The sequence below is a fragment of the Neoarius graeffei genome, chromosome 22 (genome assembly GCF_027579695.1).
Source record: "Neoarius graeffei isolate fNeoGra1 chromosome 22, fNeoGra1.pri, whole genome shotgun sequence".
Classification (NCBI taxonomy): domain Eukaryota; kingdom Metazoa; phylum Chordata; class Actinopteri; order Siluriformes; family Ariidae; genus Neoarius; species Neoarius graeffei.
In genome coordinates, this window is record NC_083590.1 from 22,748,543 (window position 1) to 22,773,959 (window position 25,417).

Sequence of the window (25,417 nt, forward strand, 5' to 3'; positions counted from 1 at the left end):
CGGTCTCGTTAACTTGTTGAAAAGGAAATTAGAGCGTGAAGGTCATAAGGAAGCAACCTGCTTTAACACAAGTGATAACAGGAACTCACTTATTCTGTGGACGTTCCACAATCTTAAATGTAACTATAAACTAATAAAAAAGCATGTCGTTCTTTCATAAGGTGTATGTTTTATTCCTGGTGAATTGCTGTGGTGCAAGAGGAAACAATACACGAGTTATAGTTAAATAATAATAATAATAATTAAAGCCGCAAGCGGCCTTGACGGGCCCTCGCGCCAGCGGCCAAGGGGGGCGGGGGCATGCGTCCCCGCGAAAAACCTTCCACAGCTTCTTCGGCAAGAGACATTACTCCCACAATGGCGACAAAGCACAGAATTGGACACATGGCAACAATAGGGTCTCGCACTGGATGGTGCTCGGGGCCTAATAATAATAATAATAATCCTTCAAAAACAATAGGGTCTCGCACTGAACGGTGCTCGGGCCCTAATAATAATAATAATAATAACTAGAAACTATATGCCAAGCAGGCACGTTAATGCGAGAGGCAAAAATCACAACACGTTAGGGGGCGCTACAGAGGCCCTGAGGCCCGCCTGGATCTGGGCTTCTGGTTCTCAGTAGCGGTGGCAGTCTAAGAAAAAGGAGCCAAATTTCGTGCGTTGTCGACCATGGCAAGCGCCCCAATACGGGTCTTGTAAAGAGTTTGCTTGCCAAGTTTGACAAATCAGAAGCTGCAATATCATTTCTGCCATAACCAGCACCCCCAGGGGCGAAAGTGCACAAAATTTGGCGTACATGTCAGGTGAGCTATGAAGAGTTTGCGAATGAAGTTTGATGACAATTGAGTAAATAGAAGATGAGATATAGATTTTTGAAGAATAAATTTTTTGGTTTTTCCCATGTCAGTAGGTGGCGCTATGCTGTACATGAGCGATTATGAGTAGGAAAAATAAGTGTCTACAACAGCAACGAACTATCACAAGGTAGTGGTGTGAAGGAAAAGCATTATGGAATTATTTACCAAAAACCCGTTTTGGAGCAAGTGCGTCGGCCAAAAACAGCGCCCCCCATGGACGAAAATTCCCAAAATGTGGTATACATGACATGGGAGGTAGTAAGAGGGTGGCCGTGAAGTTTGACCAAATTTGAGGAAAGATTGTATTTTTTGCCCAAAAATAGCGCCCCCAGTGGCGAAATATCACAGAAATTGGGTAACATGTCAGAAGCCCAATGAGTGATTTGCGTGTGAAGTATGAGCAGTTTTGAGCAATTAGAAGATTTGTTATGAATTTTTAAGCATGTAAAATTGTGCATTGAAAATTGATTGACGTATAACTTCTGAACGGTTCATCCTACGTGAAACGTATTTAGTAACTTTTGTCAGCCATGTCTGTAGATGATGTGTATCAATTTTGGTGACATTCCTATGAACGGTCTAGGAGGAGTTGCGCCGTCTTCGTGGCCATGCATTTCGCACAAAAGTGAAATTACCTCACTTCCTGTTGGGCGTGGCTAATGCATTGGCATTACATTTTTGTCCGGCTTAGTGAGATACATATGCGTACCAAATGGCATGCCACTACTACAAACTACATGGCAACCAGGCACCTTAATGCGGGAGGCCAAAATCACAACGACTTAGAAGGCGCTATAGAGGCCCTGAGCCCCGGCCAAGTTTGGGCTTTTGGTTCTGAGTAGCGGTGGCAATTCTTGGAACTGGTGCCAAATTTCGTGCGTTTTCGCCCATGGCAAGCGCCCCGAAAATGGCCCAACAGCGGAGAAAAATAAAGAAGAAGAGGGAAGAAGAAGAAGAAGAAGAATAGTGAACTCTTACAAGATCAATAGGGCCTTCGCCCATTCGGGCTCGGGCCCTAATAAATTATAATTTGTACCTGAAAACACAGCCTGTTTGTTTGATTCTATATTTATACTTTGTGCTAACTCTCTACATCTCACCCCTTTGTGCAGACACTTGGCTCCACTGTTCGACAACCCCAAACTAGACCGGGAGCTGCGCTCCATGCTGAGAGAACGATTCCCTGAGTTCTGTAACTCACCCTCTCCTCCGACAGAAGGTCCGAATCCGAAAAACTGCCATCTCGGTCTCTAGTGCATTTTAACCGTCTCACTTTCTTCTGTCTAGAAGTGCGTTATAACCATTTATCTTTCTGTTCTACAGTGAAAATGGAAGAGTCTGTTCCCTTAGAGATGGACAATCACGTGCTGGATAAGGAGGACGGTTGCTATGACAACACAGACGCAACATTTAGTGACGATGAGGAAGAGTTGAACAATAAGGGTGAGCGATGGGTGTCCAGCAGCTAAGGGTCGAGAAATCAGTACTTGGATCAGGGCTTTCCACTAAGGCTCATACTAGCCAGCCATGACAAATAAGTAGCCAGCCGGGGGGGGAGTAAACACAAAATAAACTCCTGTGCGCGCAGTTCCCAGGATTAAATGTATTTTCCACAGACCATTTATTTATTCACTTTACTCAAATACAAAGTAAAATGGCAGTAAATCTTCTTTCTTTTCTTGCGTATTGCATCATGAGGCGTTCCTGGCTTGTAAATCTCTTATTTTCGGTGCATGACACATTCACGCAGCTGAGCATGCTATGAATTAACAACGACAACGGTCTGCAGTGGGGCTACACAATTACACACTCAGCGAACATTTCTCCATTTGTGTATGAAAATACACTCCAACCACTCAGTTTGGTTTCATTTACAACCAACAGTGTCTTTTGATGCCAGCACGTAATTGAACGAGAGAAGACTGGTTTACCGGAGACAAAATAAGCGTCATCTCTGCTTCTGTTCCCTCCCTGACACAATACTGCCTCCGCCGAGTGCGCGCGCACACACCGCATGTCGGGGCCGCGGATGAGTTACTCTCCCTTGATCAACGAAGTCTGTGGGGAATTTGTGGTTATCGGTACAAACAGCGCGAATCACAACTTAAATGAGTGCGGTTCAGTTTGACGTTATTGTCAGTCCGTTAGATAAACATTTAATTTTATTAAAATCGAAAATTAATATTCAGAGCCTGTGGGCTACAAAAATAAGTCATTAAAGTAGCCGGCTGGACTTAATTATGTAGTCGGCTGTATGGCTGGCAGCTGGCGCTTGTGGAAAGCCCTGTTAGATGCTGTACACTTAAGGCCAATTTATGCTGACAACCCAGTCCTCGCAGATAGCGTCGCAGACAGTGTCTGCGTAGCCCCCCCACCTTCGCAGACGCTCTGCGCGCACCTCCCAAAAATTGTGACCACCGCAGAAGCCTCGCAGACAGCGTCGCAGACAAGAGGGCTCTGATTGGTCCACTCTACATCCGCTGTACACGCACTTCCGCTTCCCTACTTTCCCGGTTTGGTTTGTTTTCACGACCGCCATTTTTAAAAACACGAGTGAAGATGGAGCAGCACGAAGAGCGGTTGATCGAGGAAGTGAGGAAGTACGTACATCTATACGACTCCAGTTCTAGTCATTATAAGTAACCAGAGGATAAACACTCCACTAACCACACCCACCAACTACTCCTAGCGACTTCGCGCCCCCTTGCGTTGTGGCAGTGAATAACATCGCGCATGCCTATACTCCCCGCTCAATGATGAATTACAACTGTCTGCGAAAAGCTGTCTGCGAAAGCCTTGTCGCACGAGCATGCAGAGGCCCTTAGACTTTAGGAACTCGATTTTACTGCAGATTTTCTCTCCTCAGGTAAGAAACGCGAATTCAGGTTTCAGCACATTAAGGAGACGTACATAGAGGAGCCGGCGGACATCACGCCTTACGTGGACCAGCTGGATGAGACCCTGAAGGAGAAAGTGTTACAGTTACAGAAAGGGAGGTGAGACAGCAACCATGTTTTCTTGACTATAAGATGTCTTTGGGTGGCGATGTAGTGTGTACAGAGGTGCCAATGGTTTAGCTTCACCTTAAAAAAATAAATACACTTGTTTCTTCATATACAGAATCAGCCAGATCAAACGGAAATAAAATTCACTGGGTGGAAAGGACAGGGTTAGTAAAAAAAAAAAAAAACCCACATCAGCAGTTATTCTCGCTTTGTGTTAAGTTTATCTAGATGACCTTTGACCTGTCAATATGCCAGCCTTAGACTTAAAACAAGAGTTCGGATTGTGTGTTTCTATATCAGTAAACAAATCGTTTAATCTTAAAAGTGCAGAGTAAAATATGCTCTGCCTCAACATTTATTTAAAAAAAAAATTAACGTCTGGTCTCTTTCCAGTCTTCAGCCTTTGCCTACTGTAGACTTGGATTCCTGTCGATGTGGTCTTCTGCTGTTCTAGCCTGTCCATCTCAGGGTTTTTATCGTATTCAGAGATGTTTTTCTGCTCACCACCGTTGTAAAGAGTGGTTATTTGAGTTACTCTAGCCTTTCTGTCCGCTACACCCAGGGCTGAGTATTCTCCTCAGGCCGCTCCGATCACCAAGGCCATTTAATAGAAATATGAAATCTAGAGCCTAGGTCACAACCGGACGTACGATTTTTTTTGGCCGTGCAATTTTTGGTGTTTCCCAAATCGCTGCGTTTTTTTTTTTTTTGTTCATGGAGAAAGACGCACGTTGGCCGTAAGTTTGTCTTGCAACCTGAAAAAAAAACGTAAGCGCCCGTAGAGTTTGTTTGACATGACAAAGAACCTCTGCGGCCGGTCTACGGCTCGAAAATCAGCACGTCACACACGCGCCCTTCGTGCATTTCTTGCGTTTTTTTGCACGTAGACCGGCCGTAGGAGCACGTACGGCCGGTTGTGACCGAGGCTTAATATATGTGACGAGTTTGTGCATTTCAGTGACTTATTGATAAAGTAAATTTCTTGATGGTTCTTTCTGCAATAAAAACCTTCCTCTGTACAGTACCTCTGACTCAGACCAATCCGTGCAGTGTCAAATGTCCAATTAAATGAGCTGGATAATCTGTTTATCTGTAAAAGAGGAGAATAATCAGAACAGACAGGATTTAAGAGGGTACGTTTTCTAGCCTGGAAAATACAGCATGATTCGTGGTGAGCAGTTTGACGAAATGTTCCTTTGAGATCTCACAGTGACGCATGTGTCGTTCTGCCGCAGTGACACAGAGGCGCAGTGTGAAGTCATGCAGGAAATAGTAGACCTGATTCTCGAGGTGAGTTTTGATCAGCAGGTTGAAGGATTTTCTGTTTGCACTTGATGTAACTCGTGACTTGGAGCTCTATCGCTATTTATTTCTTTACCTTTTAGGAGGACTTTGACTCGGAGCAAATGTCCACTCTGGCTTCCTGTCTCGCTGAGCTGTTCAAAAGCCATTTTAGAGGGGATGTGCTGCCTGAGGAAATCACTGAGGAGTAGGTCTCTCTTTCTCTCACTCTTTCTTGCTCTCTCTCTCTCTCTCTCTCTCTCATTTTGCAAAAATTAACCTTCTGGACATAGTCCTTGCTGCAGAACCAAAAGTCCAAGGTGGGAGCTGGATCTCGTCCATCGCCTATTAGACTGGTACCAAAATTCAAAAAAGTGCTTATTTAAAGAGTTAAAGGCATTTTTGAGACAAAGTCGGCAAACAGTCTTATTTTGTCAATTTGGGTGTGCCGAATTCAAATCTGCAATATGCCGAGCTCTATCTGACCTCTGTTGACCTCTAGAGGTCATTGAACTTTGGGCCTGTAAACGTCTCAGCTGAACCCAGTTTCTCAGCTTTCTAAGGAATGAAATGTACTAAAATGATTAATGAAGTTAGCAAATGGCCTTGTTTGTTAAATGTTTAGGTGCTGAACTCATTTTTCATTTGTAAAACGACATATGACCTCTGATAACCTCAAGGTCATTAAACTTGGCCTATAGGCCTATGCATTTAACGGCATTTTTAAACTGACTTTACTCCCCCAAAAAGAATATGAACAGACAAAAAACAAATAGAAAGGAACAAATACAACATTACATGCCAGTCCATGTACATGTGACTTACTTTTCACAATGAGAATGCCTCGGCGATCACCTTACATAACATTGCATTACATTTAGCGGTTATTGTTTATACAAAGCTACTGAAAAAAGGACAGATTCAGCAGCATACAAAATGTGGGGGCATACAGGGTATACAGGTTAATCAGGGTTAGTATATATGAGAGTTTTTTTCTTTGTTGTTTGTTTTTTGTAAAGGCTTTACCCCGTTTAAAACAAAACAAAAAATATATTCTTTTTGGGGGAGTAAAGTCAGTTTAAAAATGCCGTTAAATGCATAGGCCTATAGGCCAAGTTTAATGACCTTGAGGTTATCAGAGGTCATATGTCGTTTTACAAATGAAAAATGAATTCAGCACCCAAACATTTAACAAACAAGGCCATTTGCTAACTTCATTAATCATTTTAGTACATTTCATTCCTTAGAAAGCTGAGAAACTGGGTTCAGCTGAGACGTTTACAGGCCCAAAGTTCAATGACCTCTAGAGGTCAACAGAGGTCAGATAGAGCTCGGCATATTGCAGATTTGAATTCGGCACACCCAAATTGACAAAATAAGACTGTTTGCCGACTTTGTCTCAAAAATGCCTTTGGGTGTCACAATTCTGGATTTTGGTACCAGTCTATAAGTTTAACCCGCACGATGCACAGCACTCTTAACGCACTTATCCAGCCGAAGTTTTGTCTCGACTCCGCCCCGGGTAGGAGGAGTTGCATCTCCATGGACCTCCACGCCATGGACTTTTTGTTCTGCACCAAGAAGTACTTCACTTTTTTTTCTTCTTCTTATCGACCACCAGTTCAGTATCAAAGGTTGGCAATGGATAGTTTTTGGTACTTGCTTAAAATCAGTTCCTCCAGAATATTCAGGGCGGAGCTTGCAGTACTGTTCATAGATGACTTGCAACCACGTGATCAAAATGTTCTACGTCATGAGCGTCCGCCATGATGGTGGATATACAGAGCAACTAGGACGACAGCCACTGAAAGCGTGTCTGTAAACAATGCTGAATTTTCTCATTATTACCACGATTTGAACGGTTGAGCGAAGATTTGATTCAAAGAGAAGATAGATATGTGTGGGGTTTGACCCATATTTAAAAAAAGTCTGAAGATGAACCGCTTCTACTGACCATTGAGTACCCAGATATCGTGTTCTGTCTGGTTTGGCTGCCGAAGAATCAAATCCGGCCTTGGAACGAAACACAGCCCATGTTCTGATTGGGTGCCCGGTCTGGATTGTTTCTATCGTATAATTTTGCTGGTGCTCCTAGAAGCGAAATGGTAATACACGTGTTAAAATTATAACAACGACCGAGTGAACCACGACAAGAGAACGCTCATTTTATAGCAAAATTCTAGCAACACGAAATAAAATTCTTCCATGATATTATTGAGAGCTTTTGAATCTCACCTGAGATAAAATTATTACTGCGAATACAAGCTGTTTTGGTTTTAGCATCTGTTAGATCAGCCCTGCCCGTCTCCTCTCCGTACTAGGCCTCAGAGTTTCCTCGCCCTCTTTCCGAATCACGGACGGAATTCTAAAAAACCGGAACGTGCCACGGTCACGAGTACTGTTGTGACCACAACCACATACAGCACAAAGATATAGCAGAGCTAAAAGAACACCTAGAGCAGTGGAAAAACAGAGCTGCGCATGCGTGACTCTTTTGTATGGAATGTCGCTTGACTCCGCGTTTGTATATCCACCAACATGGCCGACATCTGGATTTCTATTTTGCTTTGACGTCACTTGCAAGTCAAGGTAATCCTGAGTCATTATGTAGACCGGAGGGGTTTTGAATTCTCCGGTATTAACCAGCGTTCCCTGGAAGCCCCGCCCCCATCTCGCGTAATTGTTTGACATTGAGGTCGTCTTTGATGAATAGTTAAAGGACAGTAAATTTAGCGCAGCTCAGATAAGCCAGTTGACCAAACAGCCTTTCATACAAAGGAACATTGTGACAAAAGTGAAGTAGTTGCTTTTTAAAGCGAGACGGCCTTACGATTTCATAAAATCGGTGAAATTGTTCCTTCTGAAATTTGGCCATTGTGACATGTTTATTTCTGTAATATCACAAAATATCAGGCCATTCCGTGGCTGGGAAGTTATTTAATTAGAGGGGATTCCCGAGCAAATAATGTGCATGAAATTGCTCACTAAGTGCAGTCACGCAGACAGGGGAAGTCCGTGTGTGTATGTGTGCGCAGGTTTACCTTTGACCGTGCACTGACACGGTTACATAATTTTGTCACTAAACGAACAGCTGATCACACCGAGGTGCTCACTGACTGCCAATATTTATTAGTTTGGTTTTGCGTTTCCTTTCCTTCGCAACATAACGTCTTTTCTTCTAGCTTTCCGTTACTGTAGTCGGTCTTCCGTGTTTCTTTTGCACACTCACGTTCTCTTTTTCTGTTCGGTTTCAAATTTCTATCCCCCAGTGCTTTGCGCAAAATGGGAAAAGCCCACTGTATGATATGAGAGTTTTTTAAAACGGGTTCTGTCGAAGCAGACAGGAATGGTGGGGAATTTGGAGGCATGTGCCCCTAAATTCATTAATTGCTACTAAAAACAAAATGGGTAATAAAATTGGAGGTATATGATTCGGGTTCAGTAGCTTTCGGTCCACTAAACAAAAATAGCTGGGTGTCGAGAGATTCTTTTTGACCTACACTTAAAATCTGATGGGTAAGTCTACCTTTAAACTTCCTAAACTCTCACCCCAGTCTGCTCTCAGATTAATTCCCACTAATTAAAACGGTAACTACAGGTTTGGTTGGTTCCTCTGTGTGCCTTGTTTTTCAGTTAGAAAATGTCATCTGTTCTAGTACATAAGAATTTCTGTAGAAGACAGCATCAGCTCTAATGCCGCTTTTCCACTACCAACGCGGCTGAGTTGGGCTGAGCCGTGCCGTGCTGAGTTGGGCTGAGTCGAGCTGAGCGGGGCTGTTGGAGTTGCATTTCGACTACAACCGCGCTGAACCGTGCTGGCTGGAAGTGGGTGGACACATTGGGTGGAGTTAGCGAAAGTGGGTGGACGTCACGTGATGTCGTTAGGCGGCGCAAACAGTGACATCAGTGACCTTTTAAGCGGTAGTCTCACGACCCAGATAGTAAACAATAAACATGGTAGACATGGAGTCGTTAGTGTTGCTGGTCTTGGTGCTGTGGCTTGTTGTCACCGACAACGCCAACAGATACTGGCAAGAGCGTATAGATGAGGCGAGGCGCATAAGGCTTCAGAAATTCTCGTAATTCGTAATTCTTCTTCTTCCGGGTTTACGGTGTTTACAGATCCCAGCGTGCTCGCGGGGCGTGTGTGGGCATGTGAGGACACTCCTCCTCACCAATCAGTGCACAGGGGAGTGTCTCCTCACGCCCCTAGCCCCACTCGGCTCGGTTTGGCTCGCTTCAGCCCCACTCCAAAACCGTGCGAGTTTTGGGAGCTGAGCAGGGCTGAAGCGAGCTGAGTCGTGCTGCTCTGAGGTAGTCGAAACACGAGCCGTGTCGGGCTGAAGCGAGCTGAAAAACGGTAGTGGAAAAGGGCCATAAGCAAATTGTCTACTCAAGCCAATTGTGTGTGTGTGTGTGTGTGTAGGTCACTGGAGGAGTCGGTGTGTAAGCCAGTGTGTCTGATCTTCAGGAACCTGTGTCAGATGCAGGAGGACAACAGTGGCTTCTCAGTGCTGCTGGACATGCTCGCTGAGCTCTACCAGAAACAGCCCAAAATCGGATATCACCTCCTCTACTACCTCAAAGCGAGGTGTGTTTTTGCTGTTCACACTTCATTAGCGCATTATTACCTCGCCCGCGACAGGAGTAAGCAGGGCGAGGTATTCTAATCAGTGAGGTTGGTTTGTTGTGTGTCTGTTAACAGTCTAGCGTCTAGACGGTTGCACCGATTGACTTCATATTTTCAGGGTAGGTGGGCAATGGTCTGTAGATTACCGGATTTAAATTTTGGGGGTAATCCGGTCAAGGTCACTGGAAAGGTCGACCTTTTGGTCAAAATAACATTTTCCATTATAACTCAAAAACGGTTGCTGATAGACAGACGTTTACTATTATGAGCATATAGGAACTCCCATATAGCCTTTCATTTGGCACTTTGACCTTGAGTGACCTTGAAAGTTCAAACTCAAGATCACAGATTTTCAGAGGGCTATAACTTGAAAATGGTTGGTGGTAGACAGATATTTACCATTATCAACTTGTAGGAAGTGCCATATGTGCTTTCATTTGGCACTTTGACCTTGAATGGCTTTGAAATGTCAAACTCAAGGTCATAGGACTATAACCTGACAGCTGATGATTGAGAACTATTACCATTATCAACATGTAGGTATAAAATAAGTGCTGCCAGGCGAGGTTTGTTTTGCCTGGCAACACTTGTTAAAGACTGGATATGTAAGTCAGCTTAAAGCAGGCATGACTAACACTATGTTCAGACTGCAACCTGAAACGACCCATATCCGATTTGTTGTGAAATCCGATTTTTTTGTTAGGCCGTTCACATTACCAATTATATGAGACTTGTATGCGATCTCCAATATGAACGGAAAACGACCCAAAAGTGTCCCGCATGTGCAAATTGACACGTAATAAGCACATCTACGTAATACGTAAACAAAAAAAAAGCGCACTCTTCATGTTTAATGATTTCTTTTTTTTTGTTTGTTTAATTATCTGGTTAGTGTTAAAGTGTGAGGTCTCGTGTGTGTTTTTGTTTCTGAACTGAAATGAAAACGTGTAGCCTGGTAACGAGGGTTGACTCCTAAATGTCTCTCTAATTTCTATATAAGTGCACTACATGTTACTAGGAAGTAATGGATTTTTAAACTCTATATAGTGCACTCGAGCTTCAGTAGGCAGTCATTTGGGATACGGCCGCTGTATTACCAAACTCTTAATTCAGGCTTAATAATTTGCACATATTTATTTCGTCATATTAATAAACTTTTTCTACATTTTTATAAATATTTATTTAGATTGTTTATAGCCAGCTGAATTCTGCAACTTCTCTCAGCGCTGGCTCAAGGTGCAGAAACACCAGTGCAGTTTGCTATGGAGATGAGGCGAGACCTGGCGATGTGGTTTTTGTGGCGGCGGCTAATGAGACCGAAGGTGTCAAATTACTGGAAATTTCCAGAACAATCTTATCTTGTAATACAGGATGGTTTAAGTTATAAATCAGTTATAGAAACTGTTTTATTTAATCAGGCTAACAGATCAACATCCAGGTCCCTACCAAATCCACCATTAGCTTGATCAATTCTATAAAAGTCTATTTAAATTCTGAAAACTGTACAAATGTTGTTGTTTTCCACCAAAGAGGCGGGATTAGCCAACGCAGAATAGTGACGTTTGTCTCTTGTTGATGACGTGTAGGTCTCATGAATGCGACCTGTCCGGTCAGACTGCAGTCGCATGTGAAAATATCGGATATGCATCGGAATTAGGACCACATATCCAAGCGGCCTGGGTCGCATGTGAAAAAATTGGATCTGTGTCGTTCAGATTGTCAATAACAAATCGGATACAGGTCGCATATGGGCAAAAAAATCGGATATGGGTCGTTTCAGGGTGCAGTCTGAACGTAGTCTAACAGTCACCACAATAAATAATCCTCTGTTTTGGTCTGTGGTGTGATTCGAGTTTTTGCTGTGGTTTGATCAACTGGCATGAGAAGGAGGAAATATGAGAAACTGGTGTTAACACTGCTTCTGCTTTTGGAAAGAGAAGGGATGAGCACGGAGGAAATGTTTACACCTCCTTCGTTTTTTCAGTTATTCATTGCTTGACTGCAGGAAATGACCCGGGTTGGTTGTGTTTTTTTTTTTTAATTTCGATTTTAGTTAGAACGGACCAAAACAGTCATTTTTACAGACTGTGTGCCCCCGTGTCAGTAAGGATTCTGGCGCCTTGAAACCTTCTGTAAAACAATCTGTAGAAGTAATTTCAGGTTCTACTAATCCTGTGTGAAGAGATGTGTGTAAATATTCATCTTACCCTGAGGAGGAGGAGTTATTTGGGGTTTTTCTGAAGTGTTGAGCAGGCAGTTAACTCCAGCGTGCATGGCACAGACTCCTCAGGTCGGTCAGGTGTTGTGCAATGTGCAGCACTCAAATCTAAAGGACTCCTTGGAAGTAGACACTTCTGGAAGAGCCTGTAGCCCATAGATTTACATAGAAGACTAGATGCCTCGTCCCCGTTGCCCGTCAACGAAGTCGAACGTCCGCACATGGCAGCCATCTTACCTCAGACAGCTGGCTTACCCATTACATTGTGTTGGTAGCGATATGTACTTTTCAGATGACCGTAACTTCCTCAAATTTCAGTCGATATTCAAACGGTTTGGTTTGTTATATAAAAAAAAATGGAAGTATGTATTTATGATATTAATGATGAATAATCATTTTATGTTTTAAAAAAATACGCATAGCTTGGCGAAAATATTTCAGTATACTACAGACTGTAAGATAGGGATGTTAACCGATGACCGTTTGACCGGTGGTTGACCGAATCAACGTTAACCGGTTAATTTTTTTTTTTTTTGGTTGTCGGTGAAAAAAAAAATCAATCGTTTTGAAGCTGCCGATTTTGGAGCGGAGAACCTGGAATTCTGTGTTTTGTAAACGCTTGGGGCGTGCCATGCGGTGTAAGGACGACAGCTGACAAATCAGAAACACCCATTCAGTCATGTCCCGCCCTCCCGCCCCAGTTAAAGACAGCTGACAAATCATAAACACCCATTCAGTTATGTCCCGCCCCAGTTAAAGACAGCTGACAAATCATAAACACCCATTCATTCATGTCCCGCCCCAGTTAAAGACAGCTGACAAATCGGAAACACCCATTCATTCATGTCCCGCCCCAGTTAAAGACAGCTGACAAATCGGAAACACCCATTCATTCATGTCCCGCCCCCGTTAAAGACAGCTGACAAATCAGAAACACCCATTCAGTCATGTCCCGCCCCAGTTGAACACAGCTGCCACCAGTGTTGCCAGATTGGGCGGTTTTAAGTGGATTTTGGCGGGTTTTGAACATATTTTGGGCTGGAAAACGTCAGCAATATCTGGCAACATTGGCTGCCACTCGGCGAAAGAAAAAAGTGTAGAGACAGGGTTTTTAGCTTACAAATTACTATTCTGTTTTTTTTTTAATTATTATTATTATTATTAGAAGGCACATGGAGTTTAGTCCTGCCTTGGCCAGTGCATTCTGAAAGTATGTTTCGGTCTGTAGCCAGCAATGCATGTTATTGCAGATCAGATCTCTCCACACAAACTAAAGGCGCAGATGCCGACTTTTTCACGGCTTTTTCATGGACTGTAACGGCATTTGCTTATGTAGTAATTTTAATACAGAATTTACTCTGATGAAATTATTCAGACACTCCAACGCCGTGAAAAAGGCGCGCCGTTTGCATCCCTGTTTAAACTCCTAGGTTAACCGACTTTAACCGGCTAATGAGGCTCGGTGGTCGGTCAAGATTTTTTTTAGTTTTCGCCATCCCTACTGTAAGACAGGATGCATGCTGAAATTCCTATGCTGTGAGAAGCCTAACACTGCATACTTATGGATAACTGCGGCCTTAGGACAAATAACCATACAATTTATTTCCAATTTTTAGTGAAAATATTTTTACATGTGATAGGGCTGTAGGGGAAGCTAAAGTTAAATAAACAGCTTACTCACTTCTGAAACTTCAGAAATACTTCATCCACCTCAAAAACCTAATGCACTCACAGCATAGCATAATAACAAATGTAAACTCACATCATAGCATAATAACAAATGCACTGCCCGAGTAAGTAATAGTATAAAACAGTGACAGCGACCCACAGTAGTTTGTGACAAAAAAAAAGCATTTAATTAATCACATATGGTTATACTTCCAAGGATAAAAAGATATCTTTACATTTACAAAAAGAACATTCAAAGCTGATTATCATGTCAAAGTCAATATATGTTAGCACAGAAGATTGAAATTTCATTTGACTAGGCTCCAATGTGCAGTTAAAATAAAACTAAACATACTGATATAAACATCTACAATTAAAACACACACATCATCTTGTCATCAAAGTCAGTACTTTGATTTCCTGTAAATCATAATGTGAGTTCTGTGCTGTGCTTGCATAAGTCTTCATACCCCTTGTCTGTGGTAAGATGGCCGCCCTGTGCGGACGTTCTGGAATACGCGGTGAGGAATCTAGTCTTCTATGTAAATCTATGCTGTAGCCTGCAGGCATAACTTATAGCGTAGCCTGTAACATACATACATGTAATCATGTAGCCTGCTCTGAGCAGCGAAGGCTACATATTGTGCACGTTTTTTGGGTGTGACTGCAGTGCATAAAACAAGTAGCCACGCCCATTTCTGTCATCTATACTGAGATTTCTCATCCTCTCCAAATTGCCCCTAAATATTAGACATCCTGTGGTGGTAATTACATTATCACACCTCACTATGGAACACTAATCCCATTCGAATAGAGCTTATAATGGAAAGCCCTGACATGACAACACAACCTTGAAAAACATAATTTCTCTTGGTCTCTCACCCTGGTGTGATCAGAGCTTTATGGTGAGATCTGAAGAAGTCCTTATGCAAAAATCTCTCTCTCTCTCTCTCTCTCTCTCTCTGTCTGTGTGTGTTCCTCTTTTCTGTTTGTGTCTTGGCAGTAAAGCGGCAGCGGGAAAGATGAGTCTGTATGAGTCGTTTGCTCAGGCCACAGCACTGGGGGACCTACACACGTGCCTCATGATGGACATGAAGGCCTGCCAGGAGGATGATGTGAGATTGCTCTGTTACCTCACACCCTCCATCTACACAGAGGTACATACATACACATACATACATATAGATAGATAGACTCGTTCTGTCATCTTATTAATAGCTCTACTCTAGTGCTGTCAAATTGCTTTTTTTTTTTTTTTTTAAGTTAATTACACAAGCCGTAGTAGCCTAATTCATTTTAAATAGTGTTTAGTTTAAATTTCTAGTCCTACATTAGTGATGCACTCACGGCCACTTTATTACGTACACCCATCCACCTGCTGTTGTCTAATCAGCCAATCCCTTGACACAGTCATGCAGATACAAATCAAGAGCTTCAGTTAATGTTCACAATGTTCAAACATCAAAACGGGAAAAATTGTGATCTCAAACTGGGAATTTCTTTCACTGTGGCATGGGTGTTGGTTAGGGTGCATCAGTTGCCCCCTAAAAATGAAAAGTTCCTCTGATCATGAGGCATTTTTGTTTTTATGTTCCTTTTGGTAAGAAAACACACTGGGTGAAATCTCATCTCATTATCTCTAGCCGCTTTATCCTTCTACAGGGTCGCAGGCAAGCTGGAGCCTATCCCAGCTGACTACGGGTGAAAGGCGGGGTACACCCTGGACAAGTCGCCAGGTCATCACAGGGTTGACACATAGACACAGACAACCACTCACATTCACACCTACGGTCAATTTAGAGTCACCAGTTAACCTAACCTGCATGTCTTTGGACTGTGGGGGAAACCGGAGCACCCGGAGGAAACCCACGCGGACACGGGGAGAACATGCAAACTCCACACAGAAAGGCCCTCGCCGGCCCCGGGGCTCGAACCCAGGACCTTCTTGCTGTGAGGCGACAGCGCTAACCACTACACCACCGTGCCGCCCACTGGGTGAAATATTTTGACAAAATTCAAAAGTTTAATGGTGGCACCAGGAGCTCAAAGTTATGGAAAAAGCTGCTATTTTATGACTTTTATGACAAAATTTCGATCACTTTTCATGAAACATTATGGCACCTTATAGAGTATACCAAATATCTTAGATACACGTTTTTAGTACATATTCTAAATATATTATCAAGCACAGTTTGAGTTTTAGCTGTTCATTGAATCATTGTTCAACTACTTTTAAACAATACAAATGTATTATGAATCACATTAATGCTTCTCAATCCCTTGCAAAGGTTCTTAACATGATCTCTGGCTCACAAGAAATCAATAAATGGAGTCCAACATTGTGATTCAAACCTTACGCAAAAACATAAAATAAGCGTTTTTTGGCAAAAAAATGAACCTCGTGGTGCCACCATTAGACTTTTGAATATGGTCAAAAAATTTTACAGGATGTCTTTATTGGTGAAAAGGAACACCCAAACAAAAATGCATCAGATTTTATGAAAGTGAGGGCAACTGATGCACCCTAGTGTTGGTTTGAGCCAGATGGACTGGTTTGAGTATTTCAGAAACTGCTGACTTCCTGGGGTTTTCATACACAACAGTCTCTAGAGTTTACACAGAGAGAATGGTGCGAAAAACATCGAGTGAGTGAGCGACAGTTCTGTAGGTGAAGACAAACGCCTGGTTGATAAGAGAGCTCAGAGGAAAATGGCCTGATTGGTTCGAGCTGCCTTTTTTTTTTTTTTTGCCAGGAACAATATAGTCACTCGTACAGTATAATCACTCTTTATAACTGTGGTGAGCAGAAAAGCATCTCAGCATGCAACAGCAGAAGAACATGTTGGGTTCCAATCCTGCAGCCAAGAACAGGAATCTTAGAATCAAGAACACTTTCCTATTAAAGTGCATGGATTAAAGTTTTCCGTCGCTATGACGGATTTCCGTCAACTGGGAGCACTAAAGGTCAATCATGAGATTGATGCAGATCCGAGGGAAAAAGGGGGGGGTAGGCCCATAGGTCTGACACCGATGTGATTTAGAACTTCACCAAGCTGCTGTGATTGCCTGTTGTTGAACCCTTTCTTGTGCCATGTTTGAGTATATGTAAAGGAATAAGTTGTTGCGCTAGATAGGCCTAAATAAATAAATACAGCCTCCGCTACTGTCTAGTCCCGGGGAGGCTTGGCATAGGCAGCGAGCCGCGGTGCTCAGCTTGAGTTTCGTTTCTGTCGGTGGCTCCAGCCCGACTTTGCACACTCGTAACTCGGCCAGGGGAGGTCCCAGCCTCTCCAAACTTGGCAGCCAGCGACCTCTGCCCTCTCCCCAACAAACCAGCGCTGCTAGGGCGGGCCAGCCCTGCGCCTCGGGACGCGATTCACCCCGAGGCGAGCCGCGGCGCTCCGCATCAGTTTCCTTTTAACGGCGGCTCCACTGATGAAACAATCTGGCTGTCCTATTACTAGGCAACTACTTGCCTACTACTAATACTAGGCCTATTGTAGTAATAATAATAATAATAATATTTGCCTATTTAAAGGTGATCGGGTAAAAAATCTAAAACAGCCCTGTTGAAGCCGCAGCAAGATCTGTGCTATTAAACCTTTTGTAGGTTAAACAGGCTTCGGCAGACAATGTTCTGGAAAGGCTGTGTTTTTCTTTGGTTTGATTAGCCTACGATTTAATCTTTAAACATTATGGTTTCAGCAGTTCGCTTAAACATTGGAGGCTGCAGAGTCGGGTTGCAAGATTTCCCGACACTTGTTTAAGATGCCAAACTTCATAGTAAGGAGAAAATAATTCCACAGTATTTAGTGCCTCATCAGTCTCAAAAATTAATAGTGAAGGACCAACGCGAATTAAGTCCCAAAAAACATCTCGTAGGCCTATATTTTACATTTTCAAAAAAGTCCGGAATTGGAAGTCGGTCAGTGGAGTGTAATGAAGTCTCATTCACTAAGCACAAAAGGTCGGAAAACAGTGGAGAAAACAGTGATTGCTTAAATAGGCTACTAATGGTTTACATTAGTAATTTAATGTATGTGACAAATAAATTCATTGATTAAATAGATAAAGAAGCGAATACTCCGAAGCTCAAAATTCAGGAAAGTGGCTCCGGTGTCGCAAGTGCACAAGAACAGTTATTTGAAAGTTAACCTAATGGATTTGTGCGTGCACGTGCGATTTCATGAAGAACCGGGACAATTGGCATTTGGTGAAAGATTCACACCTATGACTCATTATATTCGCGCGCGCCCTCTCGCCCACTGCTGCTTCGTTTTCCCGATTTACATGAGTGTCTGAAGATGGAGTTTTCAGAAATCTCCACTCTGCCCAGAGTTTGCAAAAGTAGCTGTTTTCAGTGACTGAAACCTCCGTATAGGTGTGAATGAGAGGTGCAACCGAATAAATAAATATGCGTCTTTTTTATCCGGCTACACTGTAAAAAAAAAAAAATCCGTTGTTTTTACGGAAAAACACTGGCAGCTGTGGTTGCCAGAATAATCCTGTTAAAAATACAGTGAAATGTAAACAACATTACAGAATAACTTGTACATTTCACTGGGATTCCATGTACAATTAATGATAACTAAATGTAAATTTTACAGGTATTCAATGTACAATAATCAATAGATAACTGTTAATTTTACGGATATTCATTGTACAATAAAAAAGCATCTAGGAATGAATTGCGAGTGTTCTCGATTATTGGTTTTTGTGGCTCCAAAATGATGGTTACAAGCAATGAGCTACTAGACAGATATTTTATTTGATTTAGAGTTTTACGAAATGTGCCGGAGAGCCTCTACTGACATTTTTTTATTTTTTTTAACAGGGCAATGATGTAATTTTAACGATCACATTCTGTTTTAGTATTACAGTTTGTCTGTGTTTAAACTACAACAATTTGTAAATTCTACAAAAAAATGATTAATTCAACATATTCTTACTGTTAAATTAACAGTGGTATTTGGTGAGGAGTTTTACAGTATATTGATGTAAATTACACACTGCTTCATTGTTTTTGTATTTACAGTTTTTTTTTATATCATGATTTTACATAAATTCACTGTTAATTCTACGGACATTTTTTACAGTGTACATGTAGGCTATCACTGCGCAAAGCCTCTAATGTTGAAATGGTAGTAATATTTGTTAAAATAATAGTAGGCTAATTTCCACATTAATTGGTAAAATGGCCCAAGGGATGTGATGGGGGGATGGCCGTTTTATAAGGGGGATGATTTGAGATTTTCATTTCAGAAGGGGGATGCCATCCCCCCTCAACTCGAGTACTGCGTATAAGGCCATATTTCACCGGACATAGGCCCTTCGATTTCCATCACTAGAGCGCATCAAATTACTTTCGGTTTTGCCAGCATGGATGCGCTTCTTTTAAATGAAGGCACAGATGTGTCAGACATCGACAAAACGGTAAAGAATAAGTGGAGATGGGCTTGGCGAAATGAAATGGGCGATAATGGCAAGCTCCTGCTGCTGTGCCAAGGAAAAAGAAACAAAAACAGGCATCAGGTGTTGCCAAACTAGATGCCTTTGGCTTCACTGTGAAGAAGCAGAAAAAGTGAACTTTCACTTTACTTTTCTTGTTTCCTAGCTTTATTTCAACAGATTTTCTTATTTTTCTTTCTGTTCCACCCTTTTGAAAGCATGGTTCAAGTTCGACTGCACTTGCACTTTTCTCTTAACCACTGTTGTGCATTACTAAAGTATAGTTGAAATAAATTTGCACTTTGCGCTGAAAACTTGATGTTTCATCATTTATAGCCAGTAATGACAATGGTAAAGTCTTGCCTTAGCTTTAGTCATTGTTAAAATTATGTAAATGTACTATAAGTAGGGGCCAAGGGGATAATGGACAACACGGCGTTTTAAAATTTGACGCATCGTTGACGTGGTAGGGGCCAACGACATGGAGCTTTTTTTTTTTCAGTCAGATGATTTTTTTTTTTTGCTTTAATCCATGAAAGTGGCTGGTGAGTTTACCTCAGGCACTCTACTGATCCCTGAGGGAAATTTTGTTGCGGTGGAAATTATAAGGACACAATATACAGAGAACGCTGGTTACGAATGTAACCGTGGTTCTATGACTAAGTGGAATACCGCCAGGGCGGTGCTGAAAGCACTAGTGGAAGGATCTTTGCATCCGTGCGTTTCGAGAATCGCATACAAGTTGTCATCTCATGACGTATGACGTGCCTGCCTATATAAGGCAACCTCCCACGTCATTTGGCCTCTTCTTTTTTTTTTCCTCGCGTTGGAATCGCATCTCTTCTATTGGAATTGTGTGTGTGCTATCAGTTAACTGTGGGAATACCTGCGACAATCTACAGTGCAGCTCGTGACTGAAGAGGACTTCAGTGGGACTCGACTCCACGCGAGCTGTTTGGTCGCTAAGGTAACTTGGTTAACATTATTTTGAGGTTGTTTATGCATCGATAGTCATTGAAAACTTGGCAGCCAAGATTCAGGGACGGCTATTATATCGGTCTTGTCACAAACTGTTCGGTTGCCGGCAGGTTTGTCAGTGTTGAGTGAGTAGCGAATTGGTTGCCAATAACGTTAACGTGTACTTACAACTTTACGTGAGCATCGGTTTTCTGGTTGCTAGTAAAACGTTGTCTGTAGTGGTGAAGTTGCGCTTGCGAACTCGCTAGCCTTGGTTGCCAGGCTAGCAAGCAGCGCTACACCTTGCTTCTTTTCTTAAAATAAAAAAATTGTGGGTGAGTAGACACTGAGATGGATTCAGTGAGGTGTTCCACTTGCCCCAACCTAATGGAGGTGCTGGATGCACATGATCGATGCGCGGAGTGCCTTGGCTCATGTTCTCAGCCACCTGACCAAGAGGAAGTAATGTCTGTGGCTGCCTCAGACACCTTTTTCAGTCAGCCTTCTTCCTCGGCGCAACCACCAAGCGAAGTGAACAATATACAGAGAACACAGATTACGGGATCCATATGGCATTTGAATTAAGTATATAATAAATTAGTATGTGTCCAATAAGAAGTAAAAAAAAAAAATAGTTATGCATTATAAATCATGGAATATCTCAATTCTATTTTGTTTATATTAATTTAACCACATTAATGTTTTCCGTTTGCTGAGATTTTGTTTTATTTGATGTTTTTGTGGTACACTGGATATAAATATCTCTCAAAATTCATCACTCGGTCACAAAACAGCTTCCTGTTCCCTGTACATGCTCACTACACAGGAGCAGAGTGCACACAATGGAGCATCATTCACCCTGAGGGAAAAAAAAGTGACCGATTATGGACTACTTGTGAATTTTGAAAAACGATTTATCCTTGTCAAGTGCGGGGGGGACACACCCAAACGTACACGATGTTGTTCATGGTATTGAATAGTTGTGCAAAGAGTGAAAATCTACACATTTTCTAGAAGAGTCTATTCAAAATGTGGACAATCTGATGAAATGATGGAATAGTTTATGATATGGAAATAATTTCTATCAGAATATCTTTTCATAGTACAGTGATTAATACAAGCCCGATTACAAAAAAGTTGGGACAAAGTACAAATTGTAAATAAAAACGGAATGCAATGATGTGGAAGTTTCAAAATTCCATATTTTATTCAGAATAGAACATAGATGACATATCAAATGTTTAAACTGACAAAATGTATCATTTAAAGAGAAAAATTAGGTGATTTTACATTTCATGACAACACATCTCAAAGTTGGGACAAGGCCATGTTTCCCACTGTGAGACATCCCCTTTTCTCTTTACAACAGTCTGTAAACGTCTGGGGACTGAGGAGACAAGTTGCTCAAGTTTAGGGATAGGAATGTTAACCCATTCTTGTCTAATGTAGGATTCTAGTTGCTCAACTGTCTTAGGTCTTTTTTTTGTCGTATCTTCCGTTTTATGATGCGCCAAATGTTTTCTATGGGTGAAAGATCTGGACTGCAGGCTGGCCAGTTCAGTACCCGGACCCTTCTTCTACACAGCCATGATGCTGTAATTGATGCAGTATGTGGTTTGGCATTGTCATGTTGGAAAATGCAAGGTCTTCCCTGAAAGAGACGTCGTCTGGATGGGAGCATATGTTGCTCTAGAACCTGGATATACCTTTCAGCATTGATGGTGTCTTTCCAGATGTGTAAGCTGCCCATGCCACACGCACTAATGCAGCCCCATACCATCAGAGATGCAGGCTTCTGAACTGAGCGCTGATAACAACTTGGGTCGTCCTTCTCCTCTTTAGTCCGAATGACACGGCGTCCCTGATTTCCATAAAGAACTTCAAATTTTGATTCGTCTGACCACAGAACAGTTTTCCACTTTGCCACAGTCCATTTTAAATGAGCCTTGGCCCAGAGAAGACGTCTGTGCTTCTGGATCATGTTTAGATACGGCTTCTTCTTTGAACTATAGAGTTTTAGCTGGCAACGGCAGATGGCACGGTGAATTGTGTTCACAGATAATGTTCTCTGGAAATATTCCTGAGCCCATTTTGTGATTTCCAATACAGAAGCATGCCTGTATGTGATGCAGTGCCGTCTAAGGGCCCGAAGATCACGGGCACCCAGTATGGTTTTCCGGCCTTGACCCTTACGCACAGAGATTCTTCCAGATTCTCTGAATCTTTTGATGATGATATGCACTGTAGAGGGGCGGCACGGTGGTGTAGCGGTTAGCACTGTCCGCCTCACAGCAAGAAGGTCCGGGTTCGAGCCCCGTGGCCGGCGAGGGCCTTTCTGTGTGGAGTTTGCATGTTCTCCCCGTGTCCGCGTGGGTTTCCTCCGGGTGCTCCGGTTTCCCCCACAGTCCAAAGACATGCAGGTTAGGTTAACTGGTGACTAAATTGACTGTAGATGTGAATGTGAATGGTTGTCTGTGTCTGTGTCAGCCCTGTGATGACCTGGCGACTTGTCCAGGGTGTACCCCGCCTTTCGCCCGTAGTCAGCTGGGATAGGCTCCAGCTTGCCTGCGACCCTGTAGAACAGGATAAAGCAGCTAGAATTAATGAGATGAGATGAGATGCACTGTAGATGATATGTTCAAACTCTTTGCAATTTTACACTGTCGAACTCCTTTCTGATATTGCTCCACTATTTGTCGGCGCAGAATTAGGGGGATTGGTGATCCTCTTCCCATCTTTACTTCTGAGAGCCGCTGCCACTCCAAGATGCTCTTTTTATACCCAGTCATGTTAATGACCTATTGCCAATTGACCTAATGAGTTGCAATTTGGTCCTCCAGCTGTTCCTTTTTTGTACCTTTAACTTTTCCAGCCTCTTATTGCCCCTGTCCCAACTTTTTTGAGATGTGTTGCTGTCATGAAATTTTAAATGAGCCAATATTTGGCATGAAATTTCAAAATGTCTCACTTTCGACATTTGATATGTTGTCTATGTTCTATTGTGAATACAATATCAGTTTTTGAGATTTGTAAATTATTGCATTCCGTTTTTATTTACAATTTGTACTTTGTCCCAACTTTTTTGGAATCGGGGTTGTATTCGTGTGTGTGTTTTTATTTCTCCACAGTTCCCAGATGAGACCTTACGCAGTGGAGAACTCCTCAACATGATTGTAGCGGTTATAGACTCCACACAGGTTTGTTTTAACGTTCAGTTCTGTAAGTAATATATTAATTGACTTTCCTGACATTTTGCTTTCTGTCTTTTAACTTGCTCTTGCGTTCACAGCTTCAGGAACTGATGTGTCACGTAATGATGGGAAATCTGGTAATGTTCCGCAAAGACTCTGTGCTCAACATCCTCAGTAAGTCTGTGTGATGCAGTGTCCATCTCTGTTCATGTCCGTCTGCGTTCGTATCAGCTGTCCACTTGTAATCAGATCACTCGAGACTGATGTCTGAACAGGCCCGGAGTGTACACTCTGTCTAACTGTGTGTGTGTGTGTTGTGTTTACAGTTCAGTCACTAGACTGGGAGACGTTTGAGCAGTACAGCACATGGCAGCTGTTTCTGGCCCACAGTATCCCACTGGAGACCATCATCCCCATCCTACAGCACCTCAAATACAAAGGTGAGTTCTGTACTTCTCTCAAACTGCTTTATTATTCAGCACCAATTAATTATGCTTCGTTAGTATAAATACACAGTTGATTATAGAAGATCGTGCGCGCTGATTGGTCGAGAAATTCGGACTACTTACAGTTATTCCACAAAATCAAGTCATACATGAGCTGATCGCTATAAGCCATGTACACCACCGTTCAAAAGTTTGGGGTCACCCAGACAATTTTGTGTTTTCCATGAAAAGTCCCACTTTTATTTACCACCATAAGTTGTAAAATGAATAGAAAATATAGTCAAGACATTTTTCTGGCCATTTTGAGCATTTAATCGACCCCACAAATGTGATGCTCCAGAAACTCAATCTGCTCAAAGGAAGGTCAGTTCTATTTCGTTTCTACTGACCGCCAGAGGCGGTGCTTTCAGCACATGGATATCCATCACACGAACGTGCAGGTCGAGTAATAGTAACAACAAAGTCACGTGTGACCTGGGTGACGTCACCCCGTGACCCCGGCATAAAAGACCGGTAAACCCAGGAAGTGACCTCTTACATCTTCTCGCGTTTGCAGGTTGCGAGTTGGATTGAAATTTGGACAAAGCGCTGTGGTAGTTTCGTTACCCGTAGGGTTGGGGCTGTGCTTATGCACCCTCCAAGAAACTGCGCTAAGTCCACCAACTCTTTTCTTCTTGTCGTTATATTGATTTATTACTCCGTAAGCTGAGCGCTCTCGCTCGGTGGAGTTAGCTGATTAGCCCTCCGGGGCGGTGTCCTCACCGCTGGAGGCCGGCTTGTTTTCGCTTCAGGTAAGCGGGTTTCATTATTTAAATTAAAGCGGCGTTCCTCTCGCCGCTGTTTATCAGTTCTGCGGCGCTCGGCGCCTATCCTTGTTAATATTATTAACCACCTTGTTTTGTGTAGCCTCGCCGCCGGCCTGTTCACAGGCCGGCTGTCTTGTGTGTTGTATTCGTATTGATTTATTACTCCGTTAAGCTGAGCGCTCTCGCTCGGTGGAGTTAGCTGATTAGTCCTCCGGGGCGGTGTCCTCACCGCTGGAGGCTGGCTTGTCTTCATTCAGGTAAGCGGTTTTCATTTCATTTAATTTTAAGCGGTGGTTCTCGCCGCTGTTTATCAGTTCTGTGGCGCACTGCGCCTATCTTTGTTAATATTATTAACCGCCTTATTTTGTGTAGCCTTGTCTCCGGCCTGCTCACAGGCCGGCGGTCTTGTGTTGTATTGTTTGTTACTCCGTTAAGCTGAGTGCTCTCGCTCGGTGGAGTTAGCTGATTAGTCCTCCGGGGCGGTGTCCTCGCCGCTGGAGGCTGGCTTGTCCTCATTCAGGTAAGCGGTTTTCATTTATTTAATTTAAAGCGGTGTTCCTCGCCGCTGTTTATCAGTTCTGTGGCGCACTGCGCCTATCTTTGTTAATATTATTAACCGCCTTATTTTGTGTAGCCTTGTCTCCGGCCTGCTCACAGGCCGGCGGTCTTGTGGGTTGTATTCATATTGTTACTCCGTTAAGCGGAGCGCTCTCGCTCGGTGGAGTTAGCTGACTAGCCCTCCGGGGCGGTGTCCTCGCCGCTGGAGGCTGGCTTGTTGTCGCCCAGGTAAGCGGTTTTCATTCATCTAAATTAAAACGGTGTTTCTCGCCGCTGCTTATCAGTGCTGTGGCGCACGGCGCCTATCCTTGTTAATATTCCCGACCACGGGTGTGTTCGCCCGGTCGTT

The 25,417-nt window shown here is 42.9% G+C and overlaps 1 protein-coding gene across 2 annotated transcripts in view; it reads left to right on the forward strand.

The window, feature by feature from the left end:
• ints3 (integrator complex subunit 3) overlaps positions 1–25,417 on the forward strand; it is a 57,386-nt gene that overhangs the window by 21,389 nt on the left and 10,580 nt on the right. For both annotated transcript variants that reach the window (XM_060904627.1, XM_060904628.1), the window contains exons 14-23: positions 1,973–2,079; positions 2,184–2,303; positions 3,727–3,856; positions 5,101–5,155; positions 5,251–5,354; positions 9,573–9,737; positions 14,666–14,819; positions 23,196–23,264; positions 23,357–23,432; positions 23,585–23,698. In XM_060904627.1, coding sequence (XP_060760610.1) covers positions 1,973–2,079; positions 2,184–2,303; positions 3,727–3,856; positions 5,101–5,155; positions 5,251–5,354; positions 9,573–9,737; positions 14,666–14,819; positions 23,196–23,264; positions 23,357–23,432; positions 23,585–23,698 — 1,094 coding nt within the window. The remainder of the gene's footprint in view (positions 1–1,972; positions 2,080–2,183; positions 2,304–3,726; positions 3,857–5,100; positions 5,156–5,250; positions 5,355–9,572; positions 9,738–14,665; positions 14,820–23,195; positions 23,265–23,356; positions 23,433–23,584; positions 23,699–25,417) is intronic.